We start from the raw sequence: 26,775 nt of genomic DNA, 5'->3' as shown, positions 1-26,775 counted from the left end.
GAATACAGAGTTCTTCCTCTGTACACCCACCCTTGGCAAGCAGCTCCCCAAACAACTGCAGTGGCAATCCAACAGACAGCAAGATCAGTTCTTCATCAGAACCTTGGGGGCAGATGCTGCTGTCCCAGGAGGGGTCTGGAGAGCTACAGCATCTCCATTTCCTGAAGGGCTGGGTCAGACTTGTGGACTCATGGGAGTCAGGGAATTACTTTCTCCAAAGCACAAGATGTGAAGTCTGGTTCCTGCTTGTACCTTTCCTAGAAGGGAAAGGCATGGATGCCTTCCACGGTTAGGTCAGCTCAGGACCTGTGCTCAGGGTCTCGGGAAGGTTCCCTGGGAGTGCTGGCTCCCTGCCTTTTTTTGCAGGGAGCTCCCTGGTGCTTTTGGCTCCCCAACAGGCAGCCGCCTTTGTGTCTACAACTTTTTCTCCCCACCTCCTCAAGTATGCCTTCCCCTCTAGTGGGATAAATTTAGCCCTTGAATGAAGGCAGAAAGAAGAACCCGTGGAAGCAAATGCATGCCAAACAGCATTCAAATATAGGCTTGGCACACACACAACGGGCCCAAAACAGATCCAAGACTTTCGGTTTCCTCCCCGCTGCCTTTCTCTGTTTCTCTCGTTGCATCCTCAGACCACTGTCGCCTTTTCTGCGTTTCCATAAGCTAACTAAGTGTGGAGGCCAAGATGTGGGGCTGTTTGTCTTCAGTTGCTTACGACTTAGGGGTCATCTGGGAGTCAAAGAAAGCCCCAGATACCCGTGGTAGTTTCCCTTTATTGGTTCAGTTCTCCTGGAGACCCATCCAGAACTCAAAGCGTCTTTTATTTTTGTCTTATGAAAAGGCACAGGCTTTTATCCTACCGTGTTGAGCCTATGCACTTGCTCAAATATGCCCCCCATATTCACCATATCCCTACGTCACTAACTGCGCTCGTTAGTTTTGGGTCACCTTAACACAAGCTAGAGTCCTCTGGGAAAAGGGAACTTCTGTTGAAAGAAAAAAAAAATGTCTCTATCAAATTGCCTATAAACAAGTCTACGGGGGCATTTTTGAGTGGTGGTTGAGATAGGAGAGCCTAGCCTGCTAGGGGCAGTTCTACTCAGGGACAGATGGTCCTGGGTAGTATAAGAAAGCAAACTGAGCAAGCCATGGGAGCCAGCCAGTGGCGAGCATTCATCCAATGTCTACTTCAGTTCTTCCAGTCCTGGCCTGCTTGAGTTCCTGCCCTGACTTCCCTTTGTGATGATAGCCCATGACCTGGGAGTTTGCAATGAAACAAACCCCTTTGTCCCCCAAGTTCCTTTTGTTTGTAGTCCTTTATCACTGCATAGAAAGTTAACTATGGCACTGACTTCGGAGTCTTATCTTTCATTCTGGCCCTTTACCCTACTGTTCTAGCAGGAAGCAGGTCAGTAGCTGGCTATCCCTATTCCCAGGTGACAAACAGAAAAACTAGCCCTGACGTACACATAGGAGAACTCAGTCTAGAGCCCTCAGGTGGCTCGTATGCAGTCATCCTCAGTGGCAGAGTTGGGATGAGAGCCCGGATTGCAGCCTCTGTCTCATGTTCTTTCTACCCCAGACTGCTCCAGGGAAAAGCAATATGACCAGGGTGCGCCCCTGGGGGTTGTTCACCAGCCAGGAGTGACTTTTGGAACTGTCTGGCTGAGTCCTCTGAATGAAACGGGCACCAGGACCTGTGCTCAGGGTCTGGTTGTGGTAGGCTCAGAACCTAGGCCATTTCCAGTCTCCCTCTCCGTCCCCCAGCCATTGGGCTGGACAGGATTGCAGTGGCAGGCCATCATCTGTCCACTGCCAAGCTTGCAGGAAATCTCTCCTCTGGTCAGCAGTGCTGACTTGTAGAATGCACAGGGCATTATGGAATCATGGATAATAATGAAAGTGTTGATGACCACACTACAAAACGGGATTCCACGCTGACAGGGCACATCGTGGTCATTGTGCTGGGACAAACTGGACTGGCTTCTAAGCTCTCAATGAAACCAGTGACCCAACTGTGTCTAGTGGCATCAGATCACCAGGCTAGGGTAGATCTGACCTTCCCAGAGATCGTTCCAGTTTGTAACTCATTCACCCCCAAACCTGGAATCAGCTCTACAGCTGAGCACTTTTACTATGTAGGCATGAGATCCTTCCCCAAATATTCAGAAATAATTATTTTCCCATCTTCTCCTGGGACTTAGTCTATCACCACTTAACAATTCTCTCCTGGGCCTGGGGATGTAGCTCAGTTGGTAGAATGCTCACCTAGCATGCAGGAAGCCTTGGGTTCAGTCACCAGCTCTGTGTAAACCAGAGATGGTGTCACACACCTGTACCCGGTTCAGGAGGTAGAGTCAGAAAAAATTTTTTAAAGGATCTTTTTATTTAGACTTATTAAATTAACTCACTCCAAATGATGACTATAGGTGCATATTAATCATTAGAAGGAGAATCTAGTCATGAAATTTCTGGGGCTGAAAAGAAGGCTTATTGGTTAAGAGCACTTCCAACTCTTTCAGAGGACCCAAGTTTGGTTCTCAACATTCACATGATGGCTCTCAGCCATTCAGTTCCAGGGATTCTGATGTCTTTTTCTACCTCTGAAGGTACTACATCAATGTGATGTGTAGTCAGATGTTTCTCTCCCACCCATCAGTTCCCAAATAACCACTCAGAGGCTTAACATTACTTATAAATGATCGGCTGATAGCTCAGGCTTGTTACTAGCTAACTCTTACACTCAAATTGTCCCATATTTCTTATTTACCCTCTGCCACATGGCTCATGGCTTACTATCTCATTTTCTATACATCCTGCTCCCTTGGCAGCTGGCTGGTGTCTCCTGACTCTGCCTTTCTTTCTCCCAGAGTCCTCTGTGTCTGGCTGTCCCATTTATACTTCCTACCTGGCTACCAGCCTGTTAGCTTTTTATTAACCAGTGAGAGCAATACATAGTCACAGTATACAGTAGGATTATCCCACAGCAGTGGTACACAGGCATGCATGTATACCAAAACTCATATACATAAAATGAAATAAAAAATATTGATAGGCTACCTCTCTTTATTTAAAAAAAAAAGGATGCATTAAAATAATGTTTGGATAAAACCAAGTCATTCAATCAGTCTGGTCTGTGAACTTTGAATCTAGCAATGATTAGGCTGAGTTCTTAAGACCTACCACATCTGGAGCACTCACTGAGGCTCATCCAAACCCTTGACCTGTTATCCCCATTTCTCACAGTACCCTTAGGATTCCAACTTGGCTTTACAACTCATGTTTATTCTATGTCATGCCCACCTCCCGCTTCCTAATTCCACTTTCCAAAGCTTTTATTTTCAAGACTATTCTGAGCCAACTTATAAATTGTGCAATATTGTCTCCAAACACATTGTAGTGAGGTATGTATGAAATGATTCTTAAACATCCAACATGAATTCCTGTCCACTGTCTTTATGCCGCCCTGTTCTCTCCAGCGACTCACATCAGTCAAGTGAAAGTGCTATTGTCAAAGCCAACCAAGAGAAAAGGAAGCCATCGTACTGGATACCAATGTTCATGCTGAGCCAGATTTCCCACCGAATCTGCTATGTAGAAGCCTTGGTCTCTAGTTGTACTCAAGTAGCTATGGCCTACTTTATCTCACTCTGGCATTCTGCACCTGAACCTTTCTCTGTCTTCTTGCTCCATAAGGACTCCCTTTGTGTTTCTTTCATTTTTATCCACAGAGAAAAACAGCATCTTCTTGGAGGCCCGTCAACTTTTCCAAAGCACTGATAACCACAGGAGCCAAGGGGACACCAAGCACTGTTTCCTCCTTTGGATTCTGTGTAACAATCATGTACTTTTAAAAAGTAATATATACTAACTATACAAAGACACTCAATAATGACATTTCCATACATTTCCATAATGTACTTTCATCGCACATAAGCCATATTCCTTCTGTTCTCATTTCCTCTCCCCTTCCACATCCCCAATAGTCTCCCTCCTACTTTCTTGTCCTTTTTCTCCCTCTAGATCCCACTTATCACATATGCTTTAAATGACCATATATTCTTCAATGATCTCATGCAAAAGAGAGCCACGACAAATGTTTCAGGAGAGGCTGGCATGCCTTCCAAACCACTTTAGGTTGCTTATAAATTTCACACTCATACCGACTCCTCAACAAGACTTTGACTTTCCTTAAAGGATGGGCTTTGGAAAATCATTTCTCTTTTGGCTTACCGAGCTCCTGCTTCCCCACAGGGAAAATAGTCTGTGCTCATTTGCAGTTCCCAAGGGACGCCTGTCCTAAAATAGATTCCAGAAATTTTTATCATCAAAACATTTATTTTGCACATCAACCATTCTGTATTCAGTTTGTGTGGTGCTTTACAGTGTCGCATCTATCAAAGAAATCATCCCACCACCTGGATGGTACTTACACAGCACAATTTAATGTCCCAACAAGAGCCAGTGATTTGTGACACAGATTATGTACCACTGTAAGGTGTCATACCAACTTTTAAATGTTTGGAAGGAAAATAGTAGCCAATATAGTTGTGACCCTGGACTGTCAAACCTTTGTAATATCAGGCCATCACTTGATATCTAGTATTGAATAGCTACAAAGTAAATGTATTATTGGGATATAGTTTAATTTGTAGAGTGTAGCATGCACACGGCCCTGTGTTGGATCCTTAACAGCCCATAAACCAGTCATGGTGGTGCATGTCTGTAACCCTATCAGCAGAGAGACAGAAGCAGAAGGATAAGTAATTCAAGGCCATCCATAGCTACATAATGAGTGTGAGGCTAGACTGGGCCACATGACACCCTGTCTAAAAAAAATAGACACAATTTGGGTTATAAATGTCTCTGTTTATGAGAGGTCCAATGGTTTCTAAATGCTAGAATTTAGATTGGAAGGGAACAGTGTTGGAAGAGAAAATAGTCTCCGTCTGCTTCTTGGCCGAACCTCAGCCATCCATCTCATATGTCTTCCTGTTTCACCAGGGGTCCTTAGTTACAAACAACTGAAATGAATTCTGGTTGACAAAGGGAGAGAGGGGAGGCACTTGCCTTGCCTTTGGTAGCTTGCAGAACAATTGAGAGCTCTATAGAAGAGGCTTGGCTCATGGGCAAGACCTAAGATGAGCTACCAGCCTGAAAAAATTCTCAAAAATGCTGTCTTCAAACTTCTTGGCAGGTGTACGTGTTTGGCTAAGCCCAGATTGCAAGCCATGCATAGCTTCCGGGAGATCTGGGGAAGCAGGTGTCTGGCATTTCCCCACTTCTGTGATGGTATATGGCTCTGCTTCTCATATGGTTTAAATGTGGGAGCCCCCCAAAGATGGAAAAGGGTTCACCAGTTGGGCAGCTAAAAATAATCTGTGTCTCCTAAACTTCCTCACTGGGCTAAACCCAATGTCAGGCATCCTAAATTCCCTCTCTTCTTTGACATTTTGCCATACTTGCTTTGACAGTCCTCAGTTCTGGGCAAGCATAATCATGGCTTAGTGGGCCTCAGGTGCTTAAAAACCACTGAGGAAATACGCACAATTAAGTCTTTGGTCCTGTGAACTCCATTAATAAAATGTTTCCAAGTCCATCTGTAATTCCCATCTTACCATATAGAAATTTAATTCTATGCATGTGTTCATAAAATTCTAATGCAGATGTCTGCCTAGGATCCAATTTTAAAAATTTATTTATATTTGTCTGCATGTATGTCTGGGCACCACATGTGTGCAGTGCTCACAGAGGCCAGAAGAGGGCATCAGATTCACTGTGACTGGAGTCATGGACAATTGTGAGCTGCCACGTAGGTCCTGGGAATTGGACCTAGACCCTCTGGTAAATCTACCAGGGCTCCTAACCACTGATCCATCCAGTCCCAGGATCCATGTTTTACTGTCCCCCAATTCCCACGGCTCCTTTATAAAGCATTTCAAGTTTTCCCTCCAATCCCATGAGTCTCAACCACTTCCTTCTGCAGGGAAAGTCAGGCCAACTAAGGAGAACTTCCCCAACTTCTTTCTAACTCAAACTTCCTCCCTGTCTTTCCCCATTTCCTGCTGCTCATTCCCTGCTGCATTCCTCCTTCTTTCCAGGGGGGACCTGGTGAGGACTGCTAACAAAAACGCCCTCTGGTCCAACCTGAGGCCACTCTGCCTAATGTGAATTTCCCTTGGCTCTAGCGTCTCTCGTGTCTAATATTCCCTTTGATCCCCAAGTCCTCAAATCTTTTTGATCTAAAAACCCTTCTCTCCACTGACTCCCTTCCTGTTCCTTCTGCACTTCCTAAGACCTGGAAAACGTAGCTGTACTCAGAGTGTTTTCCACCTCTTACCGTTTCTTGTCCCCCTCCCAAGCAATTCCTGCCTTGCCCTCTGCGTTAACTGCTCTCCAGAGTCACCCATAGCTCCTCACTCCCGAAGCCTACAGCTTCTCTTTAGCCTACTTTCTCCTGAACCGCACAGAAGCACGTGACCCTGATGCAATTTCCTGTCCTTCTGTGGTGGCTTTTGGTGTAAATCTTCCATTTTTTTTTTCCTTCTTCTCTTCAGATCTTTTACGTCATCTGTGTCCTTACTTTCTCCCTAGTTAGATTTCCCATCCTGGCTCTCTCAGCTCGTAGGCTGTGACTAGCATGGTGAGTGTGCTGAGCACTGTGGCCCAACCCTAATTTTTCTGCTGTAAAGTTCAAATCTTTACAAATGATGACTTCTGAAGGGTTGCCTAGGCCCTGTTCCTTCGTCATCTCCCTTCCCCTGCCCTTTTTATGAAAATTAATTGCTGTTAAATGTACACAGTATACAATCTGCTGTTTTAACCATTTTTACACATACATTTTGGTGACTTTAAGTACATTCACCTTCTTCGGCGCCATCATTCCTCCCCCTCATTCCCAAGAATCCAACCGAGAACTAACTCAGTACAGGCTAGGCAAGCCTCTACAATTGAGCTATAATATCCTTAGCCGCCGTCACCAAACATTCTTTTTTGGTATCTTTTAAAATACATAGCTAAATGGAAAAGAGCCATTTCTTCTTAGCATGCTTATTATTGGCGCCTGCGCATCAGACTGTCATCGCATCCCTGTCATCAGAGAAGTGCCTGAGCTGCTGCTCTTAGGCTTCCCTCTTACCGCAGGTGTGCCCATGACCACGTGACCTTTACGTGGGTGCCGGGAATATGAACTCAGGTCCTCACCCTTAAGTGCTCTGCCCACTGAACCATCTCCTCAGGCCCCTATCACATTCATTTTTAAGGATGTCTCTGAAGTCATTGGCAATCCTTCCCTTTTTTTTTTTTTTTTAAGATAAGGAAACTGAGGCTCCGAGTGACTTAGTTGTCCAGGAAGGCACCCAGGGCTTCAAACTCAGAGCTGTCTAGAGTTGGTGTGTCACTAGAAGGGTGGCCTATCTGGTGATAAACCCTGCCCTCGAGGGCCCTGCCGTCCGAAGCACATGAACAAGACAGCATTTATTTGTTGGAAATGTCCCCACGTGGAGCCCAAGCATCTGGAGCCAGCTAGAAGGCGCTGGGGATACTGGGTGGCCGCAGTCGGCATGTAAGGACACGTGCTGGGGCCGCATTCTGCCAAAGGCCCCTTCTGCTGGCATCTCTGCTCAGAGGAGAGGCGCCGCCTGGTCTTGTCTAGACCCCGAGCGCAACGCGCTTGGCCACCGAGGCGCGCCAGCTGTGCGCCCCCCACCCCCAGCCCCCCAGCTCGCTTATCACCGGCGCTCCAGGTGCCCCACTCGCGAGCGACAGCGGCGGCCACGAGTCCCCCACACCCCAGGGGCGGAGCGAGGCGCGGAGACGTCAGGGCGGGGACCTAGCGCGGCCGAGCGCGCTCTCCGGGAGGCTGCCGGCGGCCCACGTCCCCGGCTGGCGCGGCCGGTGGTAGCGGTGGCGGTAGAGCCCGGGATCTTGCAGTTCGCGGCGGCGCGCTGGGGCGCAGCCAGGCGGCGGTGCCGGCGGAGACCCGGGCTGAGCTCTGAGCCAGCCTTGCGCACAGCTTTGCCCGCCCCCCGGGAGCGGACCCCACACGCCCCTCGGCTGTCCCCGGGGTCGTTGAGCCCCCCACGAGTGCCCTTCCATCTCCTTGAGTGACTACAGCGTGTGTTTTGTTTTTCTTCCTTCTTCCCCTGCCCGTGTGCCCTTCTCCAGGATGGCAGAGGCGGAATTGCACAAGGAGAGGCTGCAAGCCATAGCAGTAAGTCCACTTTTCATTTCATTTTCTTGCTCTATTGTCTGGGGTGGACGGGGACCAGTGGGCTCAAGGCCAGCAACATGCCAGCCTAGTAGCCGCAGGCCCTGTGCTGGGGTGAAAGTCTGCCCAGGTTTGGCGACGCTGCCTTTTGCCTTTATATGTCTGTAGACTAAACCCCTGGGGCGCACTTGGGACTAGGAAGATTTGAACATGGAAAATTGGCTTAGAAATAAGAGGCTTGCTGCCGCGCTTCAGGGATAGACTAAACAGAGAGGGGGGAGTGTGTGTGTGTGTGTGTGTGTGTGTGTGTGTGTGTGTGTGTGTGTGTGTGTGTGTGTGTGTGTGTGTGTGTTGAGGGGGACTCCTGGAATATTATCACCCAGTGCCCAGAAGTACGTTGGCCGGAGAAGGGAGAGAACGATGACCCCACAGTGGCTATCTTCTCTGCCTTGCTAGCTACCCAGCCAGCCAACTGCCTGGTACAACCTCCCCCAGAAACCAGGAGTGAAGGGTTTCCTTCCCCTGTTTGACATTAGCAAGGACTCTGGCACAGGCCACCACCCTGGAGTGGGCAGGGGCTTCTTACAGCTGGGGCTTGGGAGTGATATTTCAGGAGTGTCTCATTCTCATGGGTGTGGATTATCTGAAAACCGTTGGTTCAGCATACAAAGGAGCATCCGGCTTTGGCAAAGTTCTGCACTTTCAGAGCACCATACCATGTGCATCCCGGGTTCAGACGAGAGCTGTCTCACACTGCCTGGATTGGAGAGGCCTCGCCAGCTCTGCCAGTGTTCCACAGATGTGGTTTTCACTGGAGCCACCACAGCTGGATTATATATTTCCTTTGCAGATGAGGGAATGGTTACTGGCGCTCTATGAAATAATAGCAAATTAAAGGAGGTCTGCTAGAATGCTGGCATGAAAGAACCTCCAGACATTCTTTCACCTAAGTACTTTTTCCCCTGTACTCCGGGAGTTCCCTGGAAACACATAAATTTGTTGGAGAAATACTGTGTAACGGTTTGGAAGCGATGTATGTATGAAAGTGTTTTCAAACGCCTTTGGATGGAGTCTTCATAGGGAAAATGCATGCAGGCCTAATGTAGGCTCAGTAGCTCAGAGACCCCCTTTCTCAAACTATTCTAATCTGAAAGGCTATGCCCAGAAGGAGAACGCTGAACGTGGGTCATGGTGAAATACCATGACTGGCCTCTGAGGCTGTCTTTGGAGTTGGTCCTTGAACTTAGGGGGGCTGTTTGCTCTTTTCTTCCCTTTTCCATGCAGTGCATGGGCGTTTGGGTGGTTAATAAAGTTGCTCATGGATTCTGAAGTCAGTGTCAAGCCAATGTGGCAGTCTGTCTTGAATCTGCTACAAATGGTGCCATGGAGCTGGTGGGTGTTTTGTGTAACTGGATAATGGGCTGCTTCAACTGTGGACAAGTGTCTGCTCCGGAGAACTCAGCCGCTCCCATGGGCTGCTGCTGCTGCTGGCTGTTGGCAACAGTTGTCGCATTTTCTTGCCTCTGTATGACCAGTGTCCCCGGATGCCTGGGGGACAGCTGACTCCATGAAAGGACTTGCTTTCTGAGCACAGTGCCAACAGTCGCTAACACCAGGGTCACCCCTTCCAAGGGGGCTGGAGTAACCTCAGCCATGGCCAAGGTGATTTTCAAGAAAGGTCTAGGGGTACCCTCAGGGTTCTCTTGAGCAGATAAGAAGATAAATACCCACCCACGCCCATTCACTTGTGGCCCTGAGTTCATCCCGTGGACCTGAGGAATTGTTGAGGAGTTTGGGGATGGAGGGGAGTTAACGCCAGCAAAAATCCGTGTTGGGGAAATTTGTCAAAGTGTTATCACTCTGTGTGTGTGTGTGTGAGAGAGAGAGGGCGGGGGTGGTGTTAAGAAACAGAAGAGAACAGTGAGAGTAGACTTTGTGGCTACAATCAGGATATAATTTTATGCCACATTTTGGCTTAGTCCACACTTCCCAGATTCAGCAAACCTTGCCTCTCTTGGCCACTTTCCCAGAATTCTCAGGGGGCTCTGAGATGCTTATAGTCCTTCCCTAGACCCTATTATGCCTGAAGTCCCTCTGGAGATAAAAGGGAAGAGAAGATCTTTCACATCTTCACCTACTTGGGTTCCTGGGTCTTGCTCAGTCTTGAGTCTGAGCCTCAATTTTTTTCCTTCATAAACTGGGCCCAGGAGATTATCTCGTGGGCTACCTTTGAAGACTAGGGAGGTGAGGCACTTTGGCCCACAGTTGCCATGGAATGATGTTCAAGCAGAGCCCTCAGCTCGTCTACACAGCTGGGAGAGCAGGGGACAGCTGTTTACCTTTTCAACTCTGAGGGAGGTCAGTTCTAACCAGGGTCACTTCTTCTGCAGCAGGGATTGGGACCTGAAGGTCCATTCATCTGCTCATTCCACAGGTTTCTGTGGAGTGTCTCTCTCCTAGGTATCACCAATGCTGACAACTACCATTAGGAAGTGCCCTTGCATGCTTGATTTGAAAAGGGTGTGTGTGTCTCACTATGTAGCCCTGGCTGGCCTGGAGCACACTATGTAGACCAGATTGACCTTGAATTCACAGACATCCACCTGTCAGAGCCTCCTGAGTGCTGGGATTAAAGGTGTGTGCCTCCACTCCCGGCCTCAAGCTTAATGTTTGAAAGGTCAGGTGTCCGGTGACCTGGGATATCTGTTGCAGGATGGTGGGTGGGAATCACCCAGTGTGAATTACTAAGTGGCTACAGTGCCTCAACTGTGTCTGCTAAGTCAGCCCAGAGACCAACCAATGAGAAAAGAAGGTTCTCACATCCTTTCAGAAGATCAACTCCATCTTTCGAAAGCATCTTTCCTCCTCCTTGGGCCTTTCCTCTCTGAGGATACTCCCACAATTACACCTTTAGAACCAACAAAATGCTCCAGGCAACAGAGTGAGTGAGGAGAAATGATACAAGGATTCCCATTTATTAAACGTTGTACATTCAGCAAGGCCTTGGGTTAAGTGCTGGCTTCGATTTAGCACAAAGCTGCTCACAGCCGAGAATTGGGAGAGCATGTGAACAATTACTGTGAGTTACAAGCAGGACAGTGTCCACGATCTCAAGTGTAGGACATGGAAAACAGTCTCAAGGCATGTGAGTGCCCCCCACTCCTGGGCCCCAAGAGTAGTCACTTGAACAAGGCTTAGAGGTCGGATAAAATAACATAAACACTAACATCATAACCTTCCTGATGGCCATGGGCATTTATTTATTTTTGTTTGCTTACTATTTCTTTGGAACAATTAGTGTGGGGAAGAGAAAGGCAAAAGCGAGAAGTTAAGTCAGTAGCTGGCAGTAAGAACATGAAAGACGGGTGTGTGTGTGTGTGTGTGGTGTGTGTGTGTATGTGTGGTGTGTGTGTGTGTGTGTGTGTGTGTGTGTGTGTGTGTGTGTGTGTGTGTGCAGATGCAGTAGCCTTTGCCATTGTGTGTAGAGGTCAGAGGCAGAAGTTGGGTATCTTCCTCTTATTTTCTATGTGCTTTTCTGAGCCAGAGTTTCTCACTGAACCTAGAGTGCTCCAGTTTTGCTAGACTGGCCAGCCAGCCCCAAGATCTGCCTGTCTCTGGCTCCGGCACTGAAGTATAGACATGTGCCTCCATGCTTGGCTTTTTACATGGATGCTAGGACTCTGAACTCAGGGCTCCACTCACAGTCAGTACCTTACCCACTGAGCCATCTTCCCAGCTGCCATGACATGCTTTTATAAATGTATTAATTTTACTTATGTGTATATGTGTAAGTTTATGTGCAACATGTGATTGTAGGGGCCTGAGGTGTCCAGAGGCAGTTGGGTCTCTTGGAAGTGGAGTTACAAGTGGTTGAGTCCAGCCTGATGGGGATGCCGGGCACTGAACCTGGGTCCCCTGCAACAACAGAAAGGACTCTTAACTGCTGATCCATCTCTCCAGCTCCTCATGAAACCCTGTTAATATACATGATCTCACTTAATTCTAGCAGGAAGTTTAAAAAGTAGACATTACTCTCCTAAACCATTTTAGAGATGGCCAGTCAGAAAACTGTTGGAACTTTAAACAGTGCCAAAATCAGGGTTTCAGCCCTCAGGCCATGAACTGCCATGGAAGATGGCTGCAGTACCTCATCTTTTCTCACGGGGGCACTGTGCAGGTGGTCTACAGCCTCAGTGTGAGCCCCAGACACAGCAGCAGAAGGTGTAGCACTGGAAAAACTTGAGTAAACCAGGAGACCTATATCCTTCGAAAACTCTTCCAAGCCGGGTCCAGAGCGTGGAGAATCCCAATATTTTAAACTTTAACCCAGTGAATAACATTCTCTTGGGGAAGAAGCTGCTCCATCTCAATGGAAACTGACTTGAGGGGAGGGTGTTGTTCTGTTTCCATATCCAAGGGGGAGATAGCTTTCCTTGGGCATGAGTCAAAATGACTAAACGTTATAGAGGCTGTCTTGGGTAAACCCCAAGTGTCTCATGGAAAAGGCCTGAAACATAACTGTATCAATGTGGGCTGAAATATGGAATGCTAATCTAACCTACAGTTGTCTTTGTGGAGTTTTGTCCTGTATTAGGAACCCACTCTGTGGAATGATAAAAATCTCCCTTTTGCACTTGCACACAAGCTCAGAACTCACACAAATGGTCCCTATGCTGCATTCAGTCTGACCTGTGGAGTCTCTCTCTCCACCGCACAGTGGAGCATCCAGACCCACACAGTGCGATGTGGAAGAGCTCGGGGAAGCTTTGGTCTCTCCTGTTGCCTAATTTCTAGTGTCAATGGCATATCCAGCCTGGATCCTATCCTCCTGGGCTGGGAGGAGGGTGGTGAGCTTGGAGGTACACAGGCTTGGCTATGCCTTTATCAAATCAGGACCCTCTGAGATCTTGAGATCTTGCTTAATCTCTCCCTCTCCCTCTCCCTCTCCCTCTCCCTCTCCTCTCTCTCTCCCTCTCTTCTCCCCTGTCTCTCATTCCATCCTTCCATTCCTCTCTCTTGGTCCTTGGTTCAGTTAGTGTGTCGATGGCTTCCACCTGCTCCCACTCTTTGTCCTGAGTAGGTCTAGAGGAAATATTGGTTCGGTTTTTCCTTAGATTCAACCTTTCATGCCCTGACTTTCCTTCAAGTGCTACGTCTCTGAGGTTTAAGTTCAATGGGAGCCTAAGGTCCCAGGAGGCCACCAGCCTCCAGTTGAGTCATGCCACTGAGGTTGCTCTGCCTAAGCTGCAGAAAAGTCCTTGCTTGGATTTACCTATGACTCACCCTGGCATCCCAAGTCAGGGATCCAGAGGGGTTAGAGACCCAAAGTTCAACCGTTTAGTAACCAACACTGATTCTAACATACACATCCCTTGTGGACCTGTGTCACTGGTGAGTTGACAAAGAACTGGAGAATTAAGAATCTGGGGCATTTATCTGTTATCTACTTCCATCTCGGAGACAGAGATGACACCGCACCCTGCCTTTGAAACTCCAAGTCAGGGCCTAAGAAATCGTTTAGTAAGGTTATCAGGGAGAGGAAGGGTTTGCCCTGGCTTGAGTTTGCAAGGCTGCCCGGTGAATAGGTGTCACTTTGGGACCTCTCAGGGTCATTACAGGCCCTGAGTGTGCTGAGGGAGCCTTACACAAGCATGTGCAAGGGTCACAGAACTCTCTGGATAGTTATTCGTATCTGGGAATTTTAGGGCTTGAGTCTCCTAGGACAAGGAGCAGCTGTTCTCCAGACTTTAAAGTGCTGTGGAAAGCAGAGTACTTAGCACTTTTTGTTTGTTTGTTTGTTTGTTTTCGAGACAGGGTTTGTCTCTGTGTAGTTTTGGTGCCTGTCCTGGATCTCACTCTGTAGACCAGGCTGGCCTCGAACTCCAGAGATCTGCCTGGCTCTGCCTCCCGAGTGCTGGGATTAAAGGCGTGCGCCACCACCGCCTGGCAGCACTTTCTAAAAAGTCAAGCAATGGGAGTTATGGGTTATGAATGACCGTATCTAACAGTGCAGGCACACCCACCTTTCTATAGGAGCTATCCAGTACTTTGGGGGACCACTGCGGTTGGTCCTTGGAACTACTCCCATATCATCACTGATTCTTTTGGGGGGGGATATTGGGAGCAGTCTGGTAGTCATGACCTGTTGAGCTAATCCACAGATACTGATATTGGAACTATTTATTTAGAAATTATATTGGGGAAAACAACTCACTAAACAGGATAAATGGCAATTCCATCGCAGAGTCCTGGAAGGCTGATGATCTGTCCCATGCTGCTTCTGCCGCCTGAGTCAGTCCCCACCGCTCAAGCCCATGAGGGAGAGAAGAATGAGGCATACGTCTTAAGCTAGCCCTGAGGCCACGCTCTAGGGGCTGGTACCTCAAGGTCATAGGTGGAACAGGTACTCATTACAATGACCTCATGTGACGTGACTTGTGCTGAGATGACACATGGGCATGATGCGTAGGACAGGGCTCTCAAAGGTTGCCAGGGCCTTGCATAGTTTGGTAGGGTAGTTAGGAGCAGGGGCTCTGGGCTCAGGTTCGAGCTTTCTCATTAGTATCTGCACAATGTCCTTGTCCCTTGGTTCCCTCATCTGTGAGATGGGGGTAAGGATAGACTCCTCATCGTGGAGTACTGTCAGGGAGATTTGGGAAATTTCTTCAGATGCGCTCAGAGCAGACATCCAGTGAGCATGCCCAGAAGGTTTCTATTTACAGTAAATAAACAACTCGTGTATCTCGAAATAGAAAAGAGTCACAAAGGGACAGTTCTGTCAACTTCAACATTTTTGCCAAATTAGGAAATTGCGGGTGAACGTGCTATCTGCGTAGAGTTCTCAGTGTAGGCTGGCAGCAGTAATGACCGGGGCGGGGGGGGGGGGGGGGGGGGGGGAACGACACTGGCTGTCCTGCTCTGTACTCCCCACCTTACGCCTTTGAGACAGGGTTTCTCTCAGAACCTGGAGGTAGGCCTGAGGCCAGCGAGCCCTGGCAACCCTCCTGTCTCTGCTGCCACAGCACCAGGGTTCTAGGCCTGTGTGAAACCACACCTGGCTTTTTGTGCGTGTCTTGGGATTCGAACTCAGGTTCTCATGCTCATCCAGCAAGTGCTTTTAGCCACTGAGCCATCTTTCCAGCCCCCATGATGAGGATCTTTTGTAGCTGTGAGCTCAGTGGATTGCAGGAGCAAGTGTGCAACCTAAATCAGGGAAAGTCGGGACCCTATGGAGCAGGTGTCACGGAGCGGTGAAGATGCAGGTGATTTACGCTGTGTGAGAACGTGGGTCCTGTGTTACTACAGCAACTCGTTTCCAAGAGAAGCCAGAAAACTGATGTTTAAGCGTAGGACCTCCAATTTAAACAAAGAATATGAATGAGTTTAAGCACTGAAAAGGTTTGTGGTCACGTGCCATTCCTTTTGGTCAACAGGTTGGCATTTTGTGACCTTTAGATGGGTAGGGCTTTGAACTTTACAGTTTGCTTTCTATATGCACTGATTTAGCTGAATTTCATACATATGGAGGCTGTAAAGTAAGTCCTCTGGATATTCTCCCAGGTCATTCATAAGGTTGCAAAATCAGATTGTATTTTCCTTAAGGATTGATGGCTTTCGTATCCTGATGTTTGGATTCATGAAAAACAATACCCTTTTGCTATAGTTTTGATACCAGGTTGAGCCCCTTGAAATTGCGGATAGGATTGTAAGTCAGAGTGTTTACATGCGGGAAGGCGGCTGCTTTCTAACTTAACAACCTCGAAGACCCTGTTATTATAGAAGAATCTTGAAGAACATTTACCTGAGATATGCAAATCTGACATGTTAAGTCAGCTGTGCGAATCTGAGTCTGCCTCACTTCCGGATGTTCCAGATGATCCTAAGTTATTATCAGCTTCAGGTAATGGTACAGGAAGCCAAGGCTGGCCAAAGCACTTAGAGCAGCAGTGACAGATTGTGATAGTCTGTGTGTGTGTGTGTGTGTGTGTGTGTGTGTGTGTGCATACACACGTGTGCGCATGTGCACACACGCACATGCATGCACCCTGTGTAGTACAGAATAGCATGCACATTCCTTTTAGGATCAACCGGAGATGTCCTTAAAGCACAGATTGATGCTCCCCACTCCCACAGAGTCTGAATGGGTGGACATGGGAAGGAGACAGAAGAATTTGCTTTTCTAGCAAGTTCCCAGCTGTTTCCAGCTGCAGCTGCTGTTCTGGGGAAGACACTTTGAAAACCATCGCTCAAGTTGAAGAAGATCAGTAGTAAAGACAGATGACGGTCTGAGTCTTGATACAGGGCATGAGTTCATCATGGCATGCTTGAGAGTTAAAAACACCAAACACAAATTCAGTCTCGCTGAACAAGAACTTAAAACAGCCCCAGGTGAAGATGGTGCTGGTGGATCACACATCAGGTACCTGACCAAGAGAAGGCCTATTCTGGGGATGGGACTTAGTGGTTAATTCGCTAGTTTCTGTGGTTGACCTTTAGAGTTTAAGGATTTGTGGGGAGAAGCCATCGTTTACCTTGACTACTTGCTTAGTTCTACTGAAGTCAAGCAAAAATTCTGTTCATCACTTGAAGACAACTTTTAAGAGAATTTCTTGGGATTAGATGAGTGACTTGGCTGAGGTGGGGGGGGGGGTGCCTGGATTGTCTGGGCAGGCTGTAGGGGTCTGCACGGAACTGGGATGGGCTGAGAGCGTTGGTGTCTTTACTCATGCTGAGGTTTGCACAGGATTGGGCCGACCCAAACTATGCCCTATAAAATTCCCTTGAGGAAGCTTTCTCAGGGTGGCTCATCGAAGACAAGAGATTCAGGAAAGGAGATTTCAAGGGCTAGGGAGATGGTAGCTCAGTTGGTAAAGTGTCTGTTGTGCAAACACCAGGACCTGTCTTCAGATCCCTGCCCCCCCCCCACATCAAAACCAGGCATGGTGGAGTGGACTGTAACCCCAGTGCAAGGGTGAGGTGGGGTGGGCGGAGGTGCTCTTCCGGTGCTGGCAAGGCAGTCTAATTGAAGTGGGGAGCTTCAGGTTTAGTGAAGAGACTGCCTCAGAAACTAAGGTGATGAGTGACAAAAAATATCAGAAGTCAACCTCTGGCATAAGTGAGCACCTTGTCACATGCACGCATAAACCACACCTAATAACTAGCTCTGCTGCCAGCAGCCCTGGGAGGCCCCTGGAGAGAAGTCCGGGATGTGGTGATGTTATCTAGAGGTGCAGATAGCTCACTGCGAACTAGCCAATCAAGTCTCACGGGGCCTCCTTCAGTGGGTTCAAAGCAGCTGCTTCACCTGTGGTGGCTCCAGTAGGAAGTCAGGATGAGCAGCAGCTGATGTGCATGACTTCCTGATAGTTAAGGAGTCTCTCCAGCCTGCGTGAGTGTGTGCGCGCATGCGTGCGTGCACACAAGTATGGCTTGTCTTTGGTGTATCCAAAAGGAGTTTATTCTCCCAAGGATGCCATCCAGGTGTCTCTATTTGTAGGGACATCCATTGTCTGAGCCAGCTCTTCATTTCTGGAAGAATTCACTTACCCAGTCTCTATTTGTCACATAATACAAAGCACAGACACTGCCCTGTGCTGGATGGAGCCTGAGAGGACAAGGGCAGACTGTGGGTGACAGGCCACAGAGCACAGGGCGCTGGCTGGAGAAAAGGTCTCTCAGGCATGCTCTGAGCTTGGGAATACCACACACATGAGTCTGATTTCAGCCAGAAAGGCCAGTGGAGCAGAGGTTGATGTGAGGAGGCACATGTCCCAGCTGTGTGTGTCCGGGGTTAATCATTACCTCTGTGTTTTCCAGCAGTCCTGTGTTCATAAGGATTAGTAAACAGAGACACACACAGAATGGCAGGCGATGGAGACATGGGTCAGTCCGTAAAGCACCTCTCTTACACACACAAGGACCTGGATTCGATCCTCAGAACCTATGGGGAAAAGCTGGATGTGGTGAGACTTGTAATCCCAGAACTGGAGGGGCAGAGACAGGCAGATCCCTAGGGCTCACTGGACAGAAAGTCTTACCTAGTTAATGAGCTCCAGACCAATGAGGGACCCTGTCTCAAAATAAATAAATAAATAAAAATAAAAATAAAAGTGATAGATTGCACCTGGAGAATGATAGCCAAAGTTATCCTTTGACAATCACCTACACACACACACACACACACACACACACACACACACACACACACTCACACACACACACACACTCACACACTTGTGAACACGCATACACATGTGAGCATGCATCCACGTATATACACAGAATGAAAGACATGGGAGACAGAGAACAGCCTATTTGCACAGCACTTGAGTTTCAGTGCCTGTAGTATCTCATAAGCTAGAAGCAAGGCATGGGGTGGGGGGCAGCACCCTTCCCTTGTCTAACATGGAAGCAAGAAGAAAAGCCATTTGAGTCTCCAGATTAAAACCCCAGATATGTCTGAAAGGCCTGAGGCCAGCCCTCCATGGAGTCCATCTTTCTGTTCCTCACTTCCCCTGCTGCAGATGGTCTCATTACCCTGAGGGCCCTCCAGCCTGACCTTCTGTGTTTGACCAAATGTCTTCAAGGCATCTGTAAAACCTGCCCCCTCCCCACTTTCTTGCTGGAAAATTGAATAGCCTTTTTACTGGTTTATTTACTATTCTAGGTGGTGGCAGGAACCCTCTTCCCCCCACCCCCCCCACCCCTGCTAAATTATAACCAGTCACATAAGTATTCCTTTTATTTTTAAGTCCAGGGCTGAAATATAAAACTTTGAGGGTTACCAAAAAAAGTTATTCTTAAGAGAAAAACGTATGCTTGAAAGCTTAACCCAGTGGGCAAAGGCGGGGGCGGGGAGGGGGGCTTCTTTTTCTTTCTTTCCTTCCTTTTTGTGGATTTGAGTGCTGAAGTGGACAACGTTGAAGCCGATAACTACCAGTCAGGTCTTCAGGCTTTGGGTAGCTGTGATAACGTGTGGGTTCCACACGTGACAAGAGAGTGAGGCTGGGACTTAAGAAAGGTGGCTCTTGACTGAGTGGCATGGAGTCAGGCATGCAGTTTCCCTGAGTTTCTGCCCCATGCAGTTTCCCTGAGTTTCTGCCCCCTGACTTGATAACATCTGCCCTCTTTAATGGGGTGAAACCTATTCATGGATGTAGAAGTCCACACATGCATGTTCAAAACCCAGTGCTAGAATCAAGTAAAACTTCAAAACTCCATCATACTAACAATAGATGGGTGAGTGTGGTACAGAGTCATGAGAACATCCTGGAGACTGGGCATAGGACACACTCTTGAATCCTCCCAACTATAGAAACACCCTCCCCCCAGCCTTATCAGCAGTGAGAATGAAGGACATCAGACCCGCATTGGATCTGAGGAGGGGGAATGAAGAGAAAGCATTGCCTCTGAAAACAGAGAAGAGGAGGCCAAGGTGAAAGTGATTTCCATCCCTCAGTTACCGCCTTTCCTGCTTAACATGTTTCTAGTTACCTCTGGCTAGTCGAAGCTTTCTACTCTTCCCTAAGCCAAAGCTGGAAGCAGCCTGAACTAGTGAAGGAATCTTTTTAAGTGGAGTGGGTGTCTTAGTTACTTTTCTAAGTTACTGTGCTAAAATACTGTGGTAGTTTGAATGTATTTGGCCTGCATAAGCTCATAGGGAGTGGCACTATTAGGAGGTGTGGCTTTGTTGGAGTAGGCGTGGCCTTGTTGGAGGAAATGTGTCACTGTGGGGGCGGGCTTTGAGGTTTCCTATGCTCAGGATACAACCCAGTGTGTCAGTTGACTTCCTGCTGCCTTCTGGTCAAGATGTAGCCAGCACCATGTCTACCTGCACACTGTCAAGCTCCTGTCAAGATGGCAATGGACTGAACCTCTGAAACTGTAAGCAAGTGATCCCAATTAAATGTTTTCTTTATGAGAGTTGCCATGGCCATGGTGTCTCTTCACAGCAATAAAAACCCGAACTGAGACAAGTTATAGAAGAAACAGTTTATTGGGGGCTTACAGTTCAGTGGGTGAGTCCATGACCGTTGACCACCGTGGTGGGGAGCCTGGCAGCAAGCAGGCATGACAACAACGATGAGTGAGAAAGTGTGATGTGTGTGTGTGTGTGTGTGTGTGTGTGTGTGTGTGTGTGTGTGTGAGAGAGAGAGAGAGAGAGAGAGAGAGAGAGAGAGAGAGAGAGAGAGAGAGAGAGAGAGACAGAGAGGGAGAGAGGGAGAGAGGGAGAGAGGGAGAGAGAGAGAGAGGCAGGGCGCATGCACTAACTGGGAATACTGTGGGCTTTTGAAATCTCAAAGCCCATCCCAGGTGATACACCTCCTCTAACAAGGCCACACCTCCTAATCCTTCCGAAACAGTTCTATTACCTGAGGACCAAGCATTCAAATATATGAGCCTAGGGGGGACATTCTAACTTAATTGGTCACCTTCTCTTTTAGAGACAGGTATTCAGGAGGTCCAAAAATTGAGCAAAAGATGGTCACTCTACACTGTGGCTACTTTGGGAGGAGATAAAGTGAGTGTCCCAGATTTTCAGATTATCTGGGTAGGAAGCACTGTATGGAGTATTTTACATTAGGATAAACCCTAGATATCCACAGGAGCTAGACTGGTATAGCCAAGCCCTTGAGAGCATGGTAAAGGAGAAAGACCAGGCTCTTGGGGACAGGAGCAGTCATTCCTAATTCCAGGTGACTAATTTATAGGGTTCAAGCCTAGAGTCCTCTACCTTTACAAGAGAACCCCAAAGTCTGACTTTTGAAAAAACCTCTGTTGCTGTCTAAATGGTTTAAATTAAACATAACAAGATTTTAAAATGGACCTAATCAGCTTCATTCCCCACGACACCCCACTTACCCTCAGCTCCATCCTGGGCCATCACTTTTCCACAAATGCCCTCAGAGTACATTTTTTTTTAATCCTGCAGCAATAGTGTATTGGGTGGGTGTGGAGGGCTATTACCGCTTAGATCTAAGTGAGATATAAAGACATGTATGTCTGTTTGACAGAATGGTGAGATGCACCCACAAAAAAGCCTATTTGTCATACACTCAAAGGCCCTTTGGGATCTTTCCACTACTAAAAAACAAACAAGTAAACAAACAGCACACAGACTGGGCTCAGAGTCAAGGCTGCTGTTGGAATCAGTCCCTTCTCCAGCATGCCGGGGCAATCAGGAGTTCTCTGTAAGAAATCCCAACTGTAATCCCTCTAAAAAAGAGAATTTAATAAACAGAGAGCAAAACTGACATCAGCTTTTTGACGTCTGAATTTAATATGTTATAGATTTGTGTAGCTGCCAGAACAGAGTAGGATAATTTGACCTCCCCCAAAGCTCTCCCAGGAGGCATTGTTCTTTAAACCACAATCTAGGCAGTTCGCTTGATCCTACCTTCTGCATGTGCAGAGTCCCAGTAGATTAAGACTTGGAGTGTGGGCTGAAACGGAGAGCTGGAGCTTTCTGTCATGGTGAGATTGTCTTGAACACCAGTCCTCAGATTCATGTGATGAATGTTTGCGTCTCCCTTGTCAACACCTCCCCCTTCTGCCTGGCTCCTCCACCGTACCGTCCCTGCTTTTAGCACTTTAAGACGTAGGGTGTCGAGTTGTTGCATGGGTGTACCTATAGTAATAATCTGAAATTCACAATTAACTGGACTGCTTTTGTTTGTCTTTTGGCAAGCCCAACTGCTTCACACAGTGTCATCTTCACAGACAGGTTTAAAATCCACCTCATCCTCATCTGGGTGTCTGTCAGAAAAGCAAAAAAGAATGTGTCACTTTATTTATTTAATTGCGTTGTGGGGGGTGTGTGTTGTGTGTGTGTGTGTGTGTGTGTGTGTGTGTGTGTGTGTGTGTGTGTGTGTGTTTGAGGCGGTCAGAAGACAACATGTGGGAATCTGTTCTCCCTTTCCTTCATATGGATGGGTTCTGGGGATGAGACAAAGGTCATCAGGTTTGGTGGCAGGTACCTTTACCCACTGAGCCCTCTCCCTGGACTATGCCTTTGATTTTAAATAGCTCATTTGGAAGATCACAGGACATGGACATGTGCTGAAAGAATATATGTTTGTCTCCCTGGTGTGTTAATATGTACTTTCAAGAAATGTTTTGTGAAGTTGTGCATGGTGGCACAAACTTTAATCCTAGCTCTTGAAAGGCAGATGTAAGAAGATGAAGAGTTCAAGGCCAGCCTGAACTACATAATTAACTCTTATCTTAAAAATAAAATAAAATAACAGGGAATGGGGTCATATCTCAGTGCTAGAGCAGCCATCCAGTATGCAAAATGCTCATGGTGCAGTTCTTGGCACTGCAAAAAAACAAAAATACCCCCACCAGCTAGACATCTATATTCCATGAGAAAGCAGTCATGTCCTTTCAGAAAAGAACAAGAAATGGCCTGGTATATATTTGGGCAGGAGACCAAGTGGATGGAGAAATCAGTGTGTTTCCTTGCTCTCCTCCATTCCTCTTTTCTGACTCAACATCTGAATACCAGAAAACTGTAAAGGCTAAATAAGAAAACTGGTTATACTGAGTTATAAAACAGCCCTGAAATGTTAGCCTTCAGGGCTGGAAAGGCGGCGCAGCAGTTAAGAGCACTAGCTGCTTTTGCAGAAAGACCTGGGTTCAGGTCCTGCACCCACATGATGACCCATAGCTGTCTCTAATTCCAGTTCCAGACGATCCAATGTCCTCTGGCCTCTGCAGGCACCAGGCCTGCACATGGTGCAGATACATATATGCAGGCAAAACCCTCATCTATATGAAATAAAATAAACTTAAAGTAAAAAGAAGAAACGTTAGCCTTCAGCAGTCCATAAAAACAGCTTTGACAATCAGCCTTCAGCAATCCACAGATCTTACACTTCGTGGAACAGTATGGTGCCTCCTAGCGAGCAGTGAATGACTCACACCACAGTCACAGTCACCCCGTTCCTAGTCTGGATACGCTGATGATGCTGTGATAGTGGATGTGATGATTCATTGATTGTCAACTCGATAGACTCTAGAAGGAGATACGTCTTCAGGAATGTCTGTGAGGGAGTGTCTAGACTTGGTTAACTGAAGTGGGAAGCCACACCCTAGTTGTTGGTGGCACCATTCCATGGGCAGGGGTCCTGGACTGAATAAGAGAAGGAAGCGAGCCGAGTACCAGCATTTATTTTTCTCTATTCCCTGACTATGAATGCAATGTGACCACCAGCCTCAAGCCAGGACCACCTGCCCCTCCTGCCACCATCCCCACCCAGTAATGTTGGACTGTGTGCCCTGGAAGCCCAAATAAACTGTTCCTTTCTGAAGATGGGTTAGTCAGGGGGTTTTTTTGTTTTGTTTTTTTTTAGCTGCTGTGATGGGACAAGTAACTGATATAGTTGATTTATTTATCTTGCTCTTTCGCTCATCTACTTCACTATGGTGATTTCTGAATGGTAAGGAGACAAGAGAGACAGTGCATTCTACATAGCAAATCTGAAATGGAGAATATGTTGTCATAATTAAAAACAGCAATAACAGAGGCACTCACAGTTCTTTTAATATGCAGAATTATTTTTATTTTATTTTAAGTATAATAAATATACTTAAGCCATGTGTGTCTGTGAAGCACTTGCATCCCTGGTGCCTGTGAAGACCAGAAGTGTAGATAGATTTTTCTTTGGGCCACCAGCTCACACACACACAAAAAAAGACATGGAGACTTATTATTAATTATGAAATTTGTTTGGCCAATAGCTTAGGCTTGTTTCTAACTAGCTCTTATAACGTAAATTAATCCATTTTTTATTATGTTATGCCATGTGGCTTTTACTTCAATCCCACTCTGTATGCTCAACTTGTTCAGCGTCTGGCTGGCTTCTCCTTTCTTCTTTCCAGCATCCTCTCTGCCCCCAAAATCCTGCCTAGCTATTGGCTGTTTGGCTTTTTATTAAACCAATCAGAGTGACACATACTCACAGTGTACAAGAAGATTATTCCACAACACAGAAGAGGGCATTAGATTGCTGGGACTGGAGTTACAGACAGTTGTGAGCTGCCATGTGGACACTGGGAACTGAACCCAGGTCTTCTGGAAGAGCAAAGAGTGCTCTTAACTGCTGACCCATTTCTGTAGCCCCACAAAAATGCAATTTTTGATTTAGAATAGGAGCCAATAACCTGTACCCCCATGCATCAGAGACGCTCAGCAGCCTCCCTTCAGAAGTCAGGTTTACACGGTTTTAAATTACTGAAAAAAAATTTAGGGATATTTCATGACACATAAAAGTGTCATGAAATTCAAATTTTATTACCTACCAGTGAAGCTTTGTGACCACAGTCCTGCATGTTTACTTCTGTGTTGCATGTGGCCATGTTGTGGGAAGCCAACAGAATGGGGTTATCACAGCAGAGTCCAAATGACCTCTAAGGCCTAAAATACTTGCTGATCTCTGGTCTCTGTGCAGCTCATCTTCTGTGACTGTAATTATAGTAAAGGTTGTAAAAAGCTTTTAGTTAAAGAACCTAAGGGGGCCATGGAGATGGCTGAGGCTGAAAAGTGTTTGCTGTAAATTATGGAGACCAGTTTGGGGCACCATGAGAAGAGACTTAATACTTACTAAAGAGCTGGTATGCGAATTTCCCCTGAAGTCCCTGTCACCTAAGCCAGCTGCCTCTTGTCTTTAGGAAACCTGATAACATGGTCCTCTGGGTAGTAGTTCGGCTCATCTAAAAATGTCAATATACTTCAAAACATTTTTTTCTACTGATAAGGACAGAGGACAGAAGGGGGAAAAAGCACTGCAGATTTTCCATGTGAGTTTTCTGTATTCCATAGAACTTACTAGAATGCTTACTTTTCTCCTCTGGAGAACTTTAAAGGTGAAGTGTCGGAGTAGAGGTCAGAGAACACACCAACTATGTTTTCTGTGTCTGAGGAAGGAGCCAAGCAGAGGTGGTTTCCAGCCAACCAAACCTTTTCCTCAGGGTCTGCCACCTCCTGGAACCCATCAGGCCACTGCCTTGATTTGCCAATAAAGTGGGATCAAGTGAAAGCCACTGATGGCCAGTGGTAGTCGATCCACCTTGGGCTCCCGTGAAGCATCAGGCGCTTCCTTTGTCCTTTCCTTCCATGCCTTATTCAGAAAGGTCAGCTGCAATTTGGAATTGTTCAGCCTGGAAATTTCCCCAGGGCCTTTGGTGTCTCTGTAATATTTTCACATTGCCCAAGGTTTGGAGAGACAGTCATGTTGTGAAATCAAGTTCAAAAAAACATAATAACTACAGGCCTTGGGCTGGACATGTGACCATGCTGGAGAGAGCAGTGTGGACACTCAAATTGTTTGCTCTGTAGATGGGCGGGTTCTGCTTCCAGGTCCTGACCCCAACACTCTGTTTGGGCTGCTTCTTAGCAGCTACACAGAGAAAGAGAAGCCTACAGTGAAGTTCAGGATTTCTCCTCTGAACTTTAGGTACCATTAACATTTCAGACCACATCGTTCTCTGCTGTGGGGCTGCCCCCTGCTCACATGACAACTAGTAGCATCCCTGGTCTCCCCTTCTCCTAATTGTAATAATCTTTGTCATTGCCAAGCGCCCCCTGGATGATAAAATAACCCCCTTTGATGTGCTAGAGATATGGTTCAGTTGGTACTTTAGCTGGCATGCACAAAGCCTTGTGATTAATTCCTAGTACTACATAAAGCAGGCATGGTGGTCAATGTCTGTAATCCCAGCTCTTGAGAGATGGAGGCAAAAGAACCAGAAGTTCAAGGTCATCTCTGGCTACTGTGGAAGTTTGAATGTAATTGGCCCCCATAATCTCATAGGGAGTAGCACTATTAGGAGGTGTGGACTTGCTGGAGGAAGGGTCACTGTGTCACTGTGGAGGCAGGCTTTGAGGTCTCCTTTGCTCAAGCTTCACTCAGTGTAACAGTCAGTCCACTTCCTGTTGCCTGCAAGATGTAGAACTCTCAGCTCCTTCTCCAGCACCATGTCTGCCTGCACGCCGCCATGTCCCACCATGGTGATAATGGACTGGACCTCTGAACTGTAAGTGAGTCACCCCAATTAAATGTTTTCCTTTATAAGAGTTGCCATGGTCATGGTGTCTCTTCCGCAGCAGTAGAAACCCTAACTAAGACAACTACATAGTAAGTTAGAGACCAGCCTGGGATACATAGGACCTGTCTCAAACAAAGGAATATCAAAAATAAGCTTCTTGGAGAAGGATGTGTAAAGTAAGGGCTACAGACGAACTGCATTTCCCAATTTTATATTATCAGGGATTCATTCCTTGAAGTGTTAATTCTCAGACTTAATGATTTGTTCCTTTTAACCTTGGTAGAGATGGGGGATACTGGAAAGATGGCTCAGCAGGTAAGAGCTCTTACAGCTCTTGCAGATGACCTGAATTCAAATCCTAGCATCCATGTCAGGCAGCTCACAACCACTTATAACTCTAGCTCCAGGGGAACAAGATGCCTGTGGTCTCTGTGGGAACGTGCACTCACATATACATATCCCCCAACACATATACATAATCAAATATTTTAAAAATCAAATCTTGTTGAATTTGTTGT

General features: G+C 47.0%; 1 protein-coding gene across 5 annotated transcripts in view; it reads left to right on the top strand.

Annotated features, from left to right (window-relative positions):
• Positions 1-26,775, top strand: part of Palm2akap2 (PALM2 and AKAP2 fusion) — a 485,103-nt gene that overhangs the window by 133,116 nt on the left and 325,212 nt on the right. For all 5 annotated transcript variants that reach the window (XM_052716746.1, XM_052716744.1, XM_052716743.1 and 2 more), the window contains exon 2: positions 8,167-8,212. In XM_052716746.1, the coding sequence (XP_052572706.1) occupies positions 8,167-8,212 (46 nt within the window). The remainder of the gene's footprint in view (positions 1-8,166; positions 8,213-26,775) is intronic.

This window comes from Peromyscus californicus, unplaced genomic scaffold (genome assembly GCF_007827085.1).
Source record: "Peromyscus californicus insignis strain IS unplaced genomic scaffold, ASM782708v3 Scaffold_5__1_contigs__length_169319896, whole genome shotgun sequence".
Lineage (NCBI taxonomy): Eukaryota > Metazoa > Chordata > Mammalia > Rodentia > Cricetidae > Peromyscus > Peromyscus californicus.
This window is presented reverse-complemented; position numbering and strand designations above follow the sequence as displayed.